Below are 14,079 nucleotides of genomic sequence, written 5' to 3'. Positions count from 1 at the left end.
AATGTTGAAACGGTAGATTGCAGCAAACAAAAGAGTTCTCCGCTCAGCACTTGAGGAACTATGGTGGCCTTTTACCGACCAGTAGGGCTGAACAGTTTTTGAATAAATATCTAATTGCGTTTATTTTGGCAGGAATTGCGATTGATGGAATGGTGATTTCTCCATCTTTATTCTCATTTTCATTGGAAAAAACGTGTTTGATGTTTGTGCGGCTCTGTGAGAAAGAATATCTTCAGTCTGTAGAATAAGATGTGTATAGATCGAGACAATAATTAATCTAAAATTATATTTTCGCACACATTTTGGCTGTAACAAATACTGCGTCTCCTGCGATTTGAGGCCATATTGCGATTTTGATCAAATTTCAATGATTTGTTTAGCCCTGCCGTCCAGAAAGCACGTCATTATTTGTGCTCTCTGGCTTCTTTGTCCTATGGGGCTGCCGTAGAAACATGGCACCACAAGGTGGCGCTCCCGGGCATTTATGTAAAGCTATTATACCCTTATACAAACATGCTTGTGCATTGTTTGCCAGCGAGCCCTCGTAAAAGGTTACACTCTGCATAGAGGAAGTGCACGCTCAAGTTCCAGAGTTAACATCACTGCATCCCGAGCCTTTAGTGCTGTGCACATCTGTGGTTTAAAGAAAACACAAACGAACCACAATAATAATAATAATCTGACCTGATTATATTCAGAGATCAGCCACATCAGCTGGTGCGGATACATGCTGTTCTTTAGGGACATTGTGAATCTGCTGTGTTTTGACTTTGGCACAAAAAAGGTCTTAAATGCCTAAAACAGTTACAGAGGCTCAGTATCAATATCTGTTTTGTTATATTATTATCATTATTATTATTATTATGTGTAAGATTGTTTGACTGCTTTTAAAGCGGACCTAGAGTGGTCCTATTGCACATATATGTGAGTTATGGAGGTCTACTTACACACGTTAACTTGTTTTTATGGTCAAAAACATCTTAATTGCCGCAAACGAGCCGATAGAAATCTCTCCTCACTGAAGCTCTCGTCAGCCGCCCTGTTTCAGACTGAAATCTCACACCAAGAAGACAGACAACGTACGCAACCAGATGTGCCCGGACTAGTGCCCGGACCAGGAGGATCTGCTGTATAGGAGAAATGCTGTTTACGTAACCAGACAGGGTTTTTTCAGAGATTTCGCTGAGCCCGAGATTACAATACAACACAGCGTTCTCAGCAGTGGCTGAACTGTTTGTTTGTTGAAACCCTCAGGGCTTCATAAATGAGGTTATGGCGCAGATACACACCAAAAAAAACAGCGTTAATTGGAACTTCCGTTCTAGGTCTGCTTTAAAGAGAGAAAGAAAGATTAAGTTTCAGGGATTATTTTGGTGTAACGTTGTAAATGTTTTGAGTGTGAGCAAATGACTTGGGGAAAAGGAGCCAAACCTTGAATGTCAACCTGCGTTTTCCTCTCATTCCATGTCCTCATTCATTTCCCTGCCTTGTTGTCGACCATCCACGATGCCTCAGAAATCCACACAAACTGTGTGTAGGGTTTGTCTTATGCCATTGTTTTCAGCATTACATTATGTCAATAAAAACTACTGTTTCCTTTTCTTTTTTTAAATATTTCTCCTTGTGTCTTATTCTCATCTGGTCTCAAACTGTAGTACAGTGTGTACTTAAAGGAATATCAGAAATACTTTCTCATGGTCATAATAGTTTCAGTGTTGGATATTTTATCAGTAGCCATTTGGTCTAATACTCATGAAATAATGAAAACTAACTTTGTAATGTAAAGGATGAAAACCTCCGAGCGTCCTGCAACTTGTTTTTTTTTTTTGTTTGTTTATTAAATGATTCATTTGTGAAATTAAGGAAGGGAAGTTGGCATTTCAGTGCAGCGAGCAGCTACTTTACAGAACGGTCATGACTGTCGGACCATTGAAATCACTACATTTGACTGAGTCATGGGGGAAGAAGCATATATACCATAATGCTTCATGACATTTAAGCAATCTGTTTCTTCCTCTAAATCCAGTAATATGAGTGAGGAGGGAGACCTCCTTCAGTGTGTGTGTGTGTGTGCGCGTTTGCATAAATATCTGTTAGTTGTGCTTCCTTCCTCTTTGCTGTCTGTGTGTGTACCTAGTATTACTTATGTTGTGAGGACCTAAATCTGTTTACACAGTGACATTATGGGGACAAAAATCAAGTCTCCATGATGTGAATTACAAAATTTTAAGGTGAAGACATGTTTTAAAGTTAGGCTGAGGTCACAGTTAGGATTAGGTCAGTGTAGTTAAGGTTAGAGTCAATGTACTGTCCTCTGAAGTCATGGAAACCAGTGTGTGTGTGTGTGTGCGTGTAGGCAGACCTTATTGCTTCCAGTAACAGTCGATAAAAGACTTCACCATGATCTGTGATGAGTTTGAGCCGCAGGGTTTCTGGTCATCGGCCGACAGATTGTCATCAGCTCACATTTTCAAAATCAAAAAAGAAATCTTTGTAATGTTTCAATCGATTCAATCTATTAGCCTTTTCACAACATAAAAACTATCTTTGTTATGTATATATTTTTTAGGATGGATTTTGTGCATTAAAGGTCAACTGTGTACTATTTAGGAGCATTTATTGGCAGAAATTGAATAAACTACACATACATTTGTTCATATAAGTGCATTATAATCCCTTCAAATTAAAAAACGTATTTGGATTTTATAGCCTTAGAATAAGCGTTGTAAAGTACCTTAAAGCAGTGTTTTTCAACCTTTTTTGAGCCAAGGTACATTTTTTTCATTGAAAAAATCACGAGGCACACCACCAAACAATCATTTTCAAAAATGATAAATGTAGCCTATATTAACAATTTAGTCATTCTTATCAAAGTGTCTTGAATATTAATATCCATATTATTTGCAGATAATTAATTATTTGTTTTCAAAAAAATTTTTTAGACCAATTAGGTGAAATTGGATAATTTCCCACGGCACACCCGACGATCTCTCACGGCACACTCGTGTGCCACGGCACACTGGTTGAAAAACCCTGCCTTAAAGTATCTTACCAGAAAATGACTTTGGTAGAAGTTGAAGACACTTTTTTATAACGTTACTTAAAGGGACACTGCGTAGTATTTATGGGTTTATATAACCCAAAATCCACTTTTTTATACATATTATGTGCTCCTGCATTGTCTAGGCGCTGTATAATAGTTTGTGTTTCATTTTCGTAGTGTTTCAAAAATTCATGTGAAATAACATGGTCGCGGGCCGCGGTTGCATTGCCACGACGCCATGTTTCTACGGGAGCCTGTATAGACAAACCCGAGAGAACAAATCGAGCGCCGAGACGAGGCTGAGAGCGGATCTTTTTACGCGTTTAGAATGGAGGACCACACGTATTTTACAGCGGAAAAAGGAGCACCAGTACCTGAACGTATGCCCGCACCACGGAGAAAGACGACGAGGACGACATTTGACCGGCTGCGGATACCTTAGCGCTCTGGGAAGGGAGGGGGTGAGCAGAGGAGCAGTTCGTTTCAGTTCGTAAATTTCAGCCTCTCCTCTAGATGGCACTATAAACTACTTACTTCACCTTTAAGTAAAACACTTACGGTATATGACATTTGCTGGAATTGTCATGATGGCTCAGTGGTAGGGTTAGTTGTCTTTCAACTGGAAGGTTGTGGGTTTAATTCCTGGCTGTGCTAATCTATCTATATGTGTCCTTGAGCAAGACACTTAACTCCATGGTGAAGCGTATGAATGACAAAACTGTAGTGTTAAGCAGCTCAAATAAATAGACCGTTACCAACTCTTCTTCTTCTGATTTTATCTGGTAGTAACGAGTAACAAAGATAGTTAGAGGAAACGTAGTGGAGTAAAAGTAAAAGTTGCTCGAAATATAAATAACAAAGTAAAGTACAGATCCGTGAAGAAGTAGAATAAGCTTAAAAAGATGCTACATAAAAAAAGTCAGATTGGATTAAGCACCAAGTTTCTCCCCTGAATGCAGAAGTTTCTGAAACATTAGCGTATAAACATTCTGCTCTCATCCTGTCACCGTCTACAGTCGCCCGTGTTCAACGAGTTCTGTAACTTATGGACAAGTCACTTGTGCGGGTTTTTGCATTATATATAAATATGTATTCATTGTAAACATTATATGATTCCATGTCAAAAATAAACATTTTATCGCCTCAACTGAACGATTGCTATTTCTCAAAAAGGTTTTTTCCCCCTTCTGACCAGACTAGATGTTCAGTGGCCCTCAGGTGGTTTGGAGTTTAAGACCCCTGTTTTAATGACTCTTAATAACTTTTTTTTTTTTTTTTTTTTAATTAACCTGATTAGAGATTCTGCAGAAAACTATACAAAACATAACCCTTGCAATTAATACAAAGTGTATAATATAAGGAAACTGACGGCGCTGTTCGCGTCTCTATACCACACTGTACCACATTTCCACATACATTTCCTGTAAACTGTTGACGTTTCCAGTAAACTGAGCAGCAGATAGTTATCAGTCATTCCAGTAACAAATCCTTTTAAGTGTGTGTCATCGCGAAGCAGCACAGTCACTCGTCTAACCTTCAGAGAACAAAGAGACGTCGAAGGGAACAAGTCCTCGCAGAAGTCACGTGACTTCACAGCAGACATGTTGACCTGTCACATGTATATAATATCGTCCACCTTCACTTACTGGCTCAGTGTCAGGACACCGGAACACAAAAGTGGTTCCTGCTAAAAGATTTTTTTATATCTGCTGGTAAAATCAGCGAGGTTAATTAATTAATTCATTCATTCATTCATTCATTCATTAATTCATTAATTAATTAATGAATTCATTAAAATCTCACAAATGAAATCTCACAAATCATGTTTCCAGGGGAGCTCATGTGTCATTAAGGGGTGCTGAGCTAGTAAAGTGAGATGACCGGAAAACACAAAAAAGGGCCCATGCAAGTAATGTAATTAAAATAAACGTTATGAAAAATGTTATAAAACACTATGGTCTGTCTCTCCAATCTGCATTTTTTTCCTCGTCATATTATATTTATATTTATATTTTCTTATTCTTACGTCCACTGAGACGCATTTTCCGATTACTGCACTCTGATCACACTCAGTCTGATCTCATGTTTCTTTCATTTGAATTTGATCCACCCTCACACACTGTTAGTTTCAATAATGTTTTTTTTGTTTTGTTTTTTCAAATCAGTCAATATAACGTGTGTAAGTGTGATCATTTGAATTTTAATGTGATGATTAAATCCCATTGAAGTGGAGAATATCGCTAATCTCTGCAATCAAACGTGAAACCAGATCATCTTTGACAGAAAACAAAAGTCTGTCTCGTTCAAACCTCAGAGTTTACATTTTTGCCGTAATCTTCTGTTATATTTTAAATAAAAACAGATTAAATACATGAATAATATAAACGCAAATATTAGGATTAAAAATTGGGCATTTTGCATGTCGCAGCATTTGTCAGGTTTCTGAAACCTAATGTTTAAACGTACACAGATAAGTCATTCATCGAAAAATAATGATCAGAAAATTCCAATTATAAAAAATTCTACATAATGAGTTAGGAAAAGAAGGAAAGGATCCTTATTGTAATTTATTGACCAACCTGACTGAACGTGTTTTTCACATTAAAAGGAAACAGACACAAACATAGAGACAAACATACAAACTCCACACAGAAAGGTTCCCAGACCGGGAATCAAGCACAGCACCTTCTTTCTGTGAGGCAAAAGTATTAACCACTACACCACCATGCCATGTTGCAATGTTAATATTAATTTAACTATTAAAAAAATAATACTACTAATAATAATAATAATAATAAATAAATAATAATAATCCTATTTTGTTTTGCAATGAAAAGTCATTTTTCCCCCTTTGTTATCTGTTTTTTTAAAGTATAACATTATAGACAACAACCTGTTATTGTTGTGTTAGTGAACGCATCATCAGGAGTTTGAGTCTGAAGCTATATATAGACATACTATAATATATCATAGAGCATGGAAAAGGGCCAGAACAAAGTGACACAATAAGTTGCACAATGATACGTCAGTAATGACTGTGTCAGTCTACGTCATGGTGATTCCTACGTCGGCGGTTGTCGTGTCAGAAATGTTATTAAAAAGAGGACGTTGTAGTGTGTTTAAAAACGCTGGTGTTGTTGGCAGCATCAGTGTGTGTGTGTGTGTGTAAGTGCTGACCTGAGCGTTGACCGTCGACTGAAGGTTAGGGTTGAACACAGTGATGGGTCTGCTGCTGCACGGAGCTCTGCTGCTGTGTCATCTGAGCGTCTGCATCACAACACCAGGTAATTGAATCCCTTTAAAATCATCAAATCAAAAAAGACTGTAAACATTTATTTATAAAATGCATTTGCTAAATAATGAAATCAAAGGAAAAAAAAATCATTATTTAGTATAGTATTTAGTATAATATTCTATGTCTTAATAACAAGAAACAGTTTGTAAAGAACATAGTCCAGTGTCTTCAGGAACAACAGAGCTCAGGCTTTCTAAGAACAAATAGTGCTTGTTTTGACCGGATGATGACAAAATTAGTTTTTACTCTCTTTAACTTTTAGTTTATGAAATAATATACTATTTACTGTATAGATAATATACACTAATAATAGGCCAGCTATGTTTAAATGTGAAGCAGATGTTTGATTTTATTTAATCATACAGTGTTGTAATGTTATGAAGTGCCAATCCTTTGTATCTGTACTTTACTTTGTTTTTTATATTTCAAGCAACTTTTACTCCACTACATTTCCTCTCACTGTCTTTGTTACTTGTTACTACCAAATAAAATGAGAAGAAGAAGAGTTGGTATTATGGTCTGTATTTATATGGAGCTTTTCTAGTCTCGATGAACTGCTTTACTCAGTTTACACAATTTTCACCCATTCACACACTTCAACATGGGGTTAAGCGTCTTGCTCAAGGACACATAGAGACTATCAGAGCCAGGAATTAATCCACAACCCTTCAGTTGAAAGACTTGCCACCATGGCTCAATCCTAACTCCTACATTTTTTAATACTTCTAAAACTTAAATACATTTTACATTATTTTCAGAAAATTACTATTTTTACACTCAAGTACAGTAAATTGAATAAACTTTAAGACTTGAGTAATATTTAAAAATGACTTCTGGTAAGATACTTGTACTTTTACTCAAGTATCTCGTTAAGGTACTTTATAAAACATAAATACATACATGCATAGGTATATTGTATATTCAATTAAAAAAGTATTATATGTTGGAGGGCGGCTGCTGTCATGTTCACTTAAAGGCTGCTTTATAAGGAACCTTATCATTTTCATTATATGTTAAACCAACTAATTCATTTATTTATTCATATAACTTGCTCATTTCCAGTGATGCTCGCTCCACCTGCCCAGGTGAGGTTTGACTCTGTGGACTATATGAATATTCTGCGCTGGACTCCGCTCGCCAGTAACACGTCTCTGCGTTACTACATCCAGTGGAAGATGTAAGACCTCACACGCACACTATGTTTCCTCTCTGACGTGTGGTAGATAATACAAAATAAAGTGACAAAATGTGTATTTCTGCCACTCTGTACTTCATTGTAGACATTTTATGGTAAATGGTATGTATTTAAAAAGCACTTGGTCACATGGCTCAAACTCTCCTGAATCCTGAATCTATACCAATGAACCACAGTCGCCCACTTCAACATACAGAGTTTAACAAATTTATTAGACCAACTGTCAAAAAAAAAAAAAAAAAAGAATTGATATTTTTCTGAATATTATTTAATATCTTAAGATTCCACACGTTTTAGTTTTTGTCAAACCCAATTGGGGGATATGAGAGATTCTTCGTAAAGACAAACAAAGGTCAAATAACTAAATTACGTATTACATATCAAACTTCGTACGGAACCGCTGAGTCAACCCACTTGCAGCATTTCTGGATCAAACAATCCGACACTTTGTCCAAAACTAACTGCATACGGCTCAAATTAAACGTCAAAGCAGTCTACGACACATCTTACAGAGATAAAAGCCAAATAATAAAGAGAGTAGAAATCAGTTCAATGAATGACAACTAAAAAAGGTCTTATCTTTGATGTTTATCTGTGAAAAGTTGATTTCTCTGTGAAAACAAAGCACACTCCAGTCTGCAGGACTTCCTGTGTTACACTCAAAACTTTCCCTGCGTCTCTAGCTGACATAACGACCCTCAGGGAAGCATTACCCTATCCAAAGACAGCAGCCAGTCGCGTCACATCGGCTTTGGCTGTAAGGAAGCCACAGAGGTGTCAATCATTCGTACAGACCCATCCCTGCTGAGATGCAGGCCAAAAAAGAGAGAGACAGCTCCATTGAGCCATCTGGTGTTCGTTTTTGGAATGACAAATACATGGAATTGTGCAGGAACTTTGAAACAAAACCACAAACTGTTTTATCGAACACTAATAGTGATATAAAAGTAGAAAAAAAGTAGTTTAAATACATGAAAAAATACAAATGGTCTTTCTAAAATGTGACAAATTAGACCTTTCCTGTACTTTCTGTACTAAAACCTCTCTAATTATGCATCTACACATCTTAGCAAATCCCACAAGTATTCAATTTATTATGACACCAAAGTATTCAAATAGACCTTGTGGTTGCTCATTACATTATGAGTGTGCAATAGGGCTTTAGGGGTTAAGATTTAAAGTGACCTTGAGTGTTAGGCACTCACAAATAAAACGTATTATTATTTATGATTATTATTATTATTATTATTCAACCAGTAAAATGAATGTTGCTGTTAATTTAGGGGCAGAGGTGTCTTTAGGTGGTGTTCTAATGCATTTGTTAAGCACTGAATATGTAAAAATAGAAATATTATACCAACATGGATGCAGTAACATGGAGTTATTTTGTCAGTGGAGGATTTGTTTTTGGTCTCAGATGCTCTAGTGCACCATCTAGTGGCAGTCAATGTCATGCATAACCCTTAACCTCCCTCTATATTGTGTCCCTGTCATTCATGGGGGTGATGCAGTATCAGTTTACGTCATGAACGGTGTTAGATCAAAGTTAGATTCCACACTGTGAGACTGAATGACCACATATTTGACAGAAGGTGAACTGTGATCGTATACTGACCCTTTGTGCTCCTCAGTTACGGGAAGCCTCAGTGGTTGGACGTGAGCGGCTGTCAGGGGATCCAGAAGCACCAGTGTGACCTCACTGCGATGACCTCTGACCCCATGGAATGGTACTACGCTAGAGTGCAGTCTGACTCTCTCTCCTCGACCAAGTCAGCCTGGACTCTTTCCCCCAGATTCAATCCACGCTGGGACAGTGAGTGTTTTTGTATTTGTTTTACAAAAAAAAAAAAACACATTAACATTATTATTTAATCATTAAATCTACTATTATTTTTGAGAACTTTGTAGATATTGATCTTTAGTGCCATCCTGTGGGAAGACGGTTTTATTGTAAACTGTGCTGTAAAGTAACATCTCCTTGCTTCTGTTTGCAGCCTATTATCTTCCTGCCCTAAAATATCAATTAGTTTAAATTATGATAGCATGTACACTACACAGTAAGCACCAGTGTGACCTCACTGAGGTGACCTCTGACCTATTTGGGAAAAAAAACAACAACAGTAATATGATTTTCTCCACTTTAAAAAAAACAGTAAAAACAACCTGATGGCGGCCTCTGTGTCCTGTCTTACTTGTCATACATTGTCTTTTTTGTTGTCCGTCTTACTATGTGTTACATTTGATTTTAATTTTATTGTGTAAGCAATTAATAATTCATGAATGAATGAAACAAGAGTCCTCTCCTCCGCAGCCAAAATCAGCTCTCCTGTTCTGAGGCTGAACGTCACGGCGCGCGAGATCGTGGTGCGTGTGAAGTCTCCTCGACTGCTGGTCCGCAAGATGCACAACAGTCTGCTCTACAAGATCTACCTCATACACACCAGTGGAGAGGAGGTACGCACGCACACACACGCACGCACGCACACACACACGCACACACACACACACACACACACACACACACATTAGATTACTACTAAATCAAAATGTTTTGTTGTTCTCACCCTTCTATTGTAAAAAAAAAACTCCTAATATAAACTATAAAAGGCTAATTCACATCAGGTGATGAAACATTATATATATTTATTTTATCTTCAACTTCTGACAAATGAAAATTATTTCATTTAATTCCACACTGGACCTTTCACAATGAATTGATTTTTTTTTTTTTACTTTGCTCTGAGCAAAAATCAATTTTTAGAAATGTTTACCTTTAATTGATGTCCACAATTATGCAATTATGGACTGAAGCTTAAAGAGCAGAAACACATATTTTATTTTTCCTCTAAGAGTTTGCTTTCAGACTGTAATGTCTGCTCTACAGATTGTTTCAGAGCATCCATGTCCAGCACCTTCCTGAGCATGTGTCCTCACTGTCTCCTCATGTCTCCTGTCCTCTGCAGGAGGTGTTTGAGATGGACTGCTGCTCTAAGAGACTCACTCTACGGGAGCTGAGCCACAAGACAAAGTACTGTCTCCAGGCTCAGACCACCATCTCCTTCCCACCCAAGAGTAGCACTCGTAGCACTCAGGAGTGTGTTACTACACTGTGATCACACAGCAGGTATGAGCACACACACACTGCTGTTGACCTCTTATGGCACTTGTTCATTATACAGTTCTAGCACTGCTGGTACATCATTTTCCATTAGTACTTCCGTAACGTAGTGAATCAGAGTCAGTTACTTAAAAAGATTAGTTCATTAGTTCATCAAGTTGAAAAATCCTGAAAACGTGCGTTAATGTCCAACAATTAGCAAGGAAATGTCTAAAATCTCAATGTTATATAACCCTAATCGTAAAAAAAATAGTTCTAATTATCTGATTCTAATGATTCATTTACAGTGAAAACTTTTTTTTTTTTTCTACACATCACTAGTCACTCGTTTGTGTGTGTGTGTGTGTCGCGTGTTAAACAAAGTCACAGCAGTTTCATGGAGCTGTGCAGTGATGACTCCGCCCACGTTGAGGGGGTACTTTATAATCATGGAAAACCGACGATACAACCGTACTACCATCTAGTGGAAAAGCGCTTTAAGAAGTGGTTTGTCTTCATTTACATTAGTGCTGGGCACGTTAACGGCGTCAGTGTTAACGCATTACGCGTTTCCATAACGACTGACCAGAAAAAGACTGAGGGCCACATCAGCATAATGGTTACCCTCAAAGGGCCAGATGTCATACAGAATAAATGTAACTAAATGTAACCAAATATAATGTAAAATAAAGGTAACTACTCTGTAACATATTGCTAAATAACTTTCTGCATTTATTACTTATTCAAGTTTCACAATTCACAAATATGATGCATTATAGATGTAACCCGGTCCGCGGTGGTGTTTCTTGACAAACGAACAGTTTTTAGAGTCTGTATCTGGTCGGAACAGACACACCTTCAGCATGCACTGCTTCAAAAACACACCCTCAGAAAAAGACTTTGAAGCACGGGTGATTTCTTCAGCCACAATAAAGCGAGCTTTCACTGCCGCATCGTTTTTTGGTTGTGGTTTTGTGAACACATTCTGCTGCGATCACAGTCTCAATCTCAATTTCAATCATCGCGTAATACATATACAATCATACACTGCGATCTAGTGTTAGGATGCCGTGACTTTGTGGGTAACGCAATCGCCATGCATTATGGGAAATGTAGTTTATGGTCAACGTAAGCCTTAAAGCAGCATAGACCTATTTTAATACAGATTTTTAAGACTAATTAATCACTCGCGGGCCACATAAAATGCCGTGTCGGGCCACACCTAGCCCCCGGGCCTTGAGTTTGACACGTGCTTTAGAGTCTCATTTGAAGAATTGGGAGTCGCGTAAACATGGCGTTTTTGTCCGGCCAGTCGTCATGCAAACACGGTTAACGCCGTTAACATGCCCAGCACTAATTTACATTTACATATTTAATTTTTAACGTTATACACTCGACCTTTAAGTGTTCCATACATTAAACAGTGGTTTGACACAAAAGGACAAACCTATACAATTTTAACTTTTTTTACTACTAGCCAACTAAAGGTGCAGCTTTTGTCACGAGAGAGAAACCTGATGTAGCACAGAGCTGCTTTATTCATGAGCGAGGGCATGTTCCGAGTGTAGTGCGATTGTGCGAGGAGTTGAACAGTATCGCTGGAGAGTGAAAGGTAAACCTCTCATGTCTAACAGAAGAGTGAGAAGTCAAGTATCAGCTGTCACACGAACAATCACCCCGAGGCTGTCGGACAGAAAGAGGGAGGGAAAATGAAACTCCTGCAGGAGAAATCATAGCGGGAGAGTTTCTCCACAATGACTATAATTACCTGTGCTCACCCGACCCTTTCCTCTATTTTTAGATCGGCAAACTCAGACCCTAACCAGTAACTGTTACCTCTTTGTGCACTCCATTAATCTTTCTCTCTCTCTCTGTCTTCTTTAGCGTCTTTTCCATTTTCTTCCCTTTGCTGTGAACAACATCCCAGAACGACTGGACTCGTCTTCCATCAGTTTTCAGTTGTCCATCGCTGCCTCGACAGCTGCAGACATAAATATCCAAGCCAGTAACAGTGATGCACTTTATTACATGCAAGCATTAAGGCTCTGAGTGAAACTCAATATCTGCTCACGATATACACAATGTCCTGATATTTAAGGTAACAATCTTTGTCTTCTGACACTACATTAATTTCCATATTTATAGCTCGGTGTCTACATCGTCATTGTAAAGCTAAGTGATACACAAGCCTTTTTACCTCTGCAAATTTTCTTTCTTTCACACGATGAAATGTAGTTTGCATTACACAGTTTATTTTCCCCTCCAGTGCAGTTCTATAAAGAGCTGCTTTATATCCAATCCACTGATGGAGATCAGTGTGAGTTCAGCATTACTGTGAAGAAGTGAGATAACACTACTCAGACCTTTATCTTGCCCAAATGTTGTTGTGCCACATTACAAATAAAAGCCACGGGTACTTTCCGCTCTTTCCACACTGGTTTCTTCTTTCACTTCAGGTTTACACGAACCTCTTTAGTCGTAGGAATGACAGAAATGAACGACGATTGTCTGGAGACACTGGGTTTTTTCCTTGGGTTATGTCCTAATTCTGTACAAAATGGAAAGAAAACAGGTTTAGTCATTTCGAGTAATCCTGCCGTGAGTCAGACGCTAACTCACTTAAATCGGTCTCGACATGTCGCTGCTGGAGAGAAACAAAACGGCAACGTTAGTATTGATTTAGACTTTATTCAAAATGTTGAAAAACTTGATACTCTTGATCAATCAGGCATGAAACAGCCAATACTGTAATGAAACAAACAAACAAAAAAAAACAGGATGTACCCAAAGCTAAATCTGACACAGTCAGTGTGGCAGAAGTGTTCAGCAATTTAAAGGAAGTGTCGCATTTAACAGGAAGTCTAGTGATTTTGATCGGTGTGCTGCACCTCTGAGGTCGTTTGTGACTTCTTTTTTTTTTATATGTATATATATGTGGAGCACTCTTCTTTGTAAGGACTCCTCTCTAGCAGCTAAATTCATTTTGTGGTTTTGGTCCTGAAGGCAGCGAAAGGCCAAAGTGCTGGAACAGTGGAATTTAGTCCCATGGCCAGAGATGCCTGAACGCACCATAACGATGAGCGTTTTCACAGATATCATTGCTGCACTTTTGTCAAGAGCAGTGGAATGTTTGTTTGGGTTTGATTCACCACCAGCAAACGAAAAGGTGTGTAACTGCAGGACAAGTTGCAGACCTCAGCTTCAAAGTGAAATACAGTATTTTAAAGGGGAATGTACAGAACCAGTGCAGTTTTGTTTTTAAAAGGCCCCTAATTCTTAAAAAAAAAAAGGCTAAATCCAGTGATACCTTGACTCGTAAACTGCAGGTTTAACAGGCAGCTTATTCATATTCATTAAGGCCTTTACAGTGTTGGACCTGCTTTGAACGTCAGTGGTCACAAAGTACAGAACATTGGGATACTTCACATTCTACATCATCATCATCATCA

The 14,079-nt window shown here is 38.1% G+C and overlaps 1 protein-coding gene across 1 annotated transcript; it reads left to right on the top strand.

Moving 5' to 3' along the window:
• Positions 1-6,263: 6,263 nt before the first annotated feature.
• il22ra2 (interleukin 22 receptor, alpha 2) lies at positions 6,264-10,646 on the top strand (the record flags this gene model as incomplete). Its single annotated transcript, XM_083898014.1, has 5 exons — positions 6,264-6,327; positions 7,401-7,515; positions 9,165-9,346; positions 9,845-9,987; positions 10,497-10,646. 5 exons carry the CDS (start codon positions 6,264-6,266, stop codon positions 10,644-10,646), a joined length of 654 nt encoding a protein of 217 aa, XP_083754140.1.
• Positions 10,647-14,079: the final 3,433 nt, after the last annotated feature.

The sequence above is a fragment of the Microchirus variegatus genome (assembly GCF_963457635.1).
Source record: "Microchirus variegatus genome assembly, chromosome: 11".
In the NCBI taxonomy this organism is placed as follows: domain Eukaryota; kingdom Metazoa; phylum Chordata; class Actinopteri; order Pleuronectiformes; family Soleidae; genus Microchirus; species Microchirus variegatus.
This window is presented reverse-complemented; position numbering and strand designations above follow the sequence as displayed.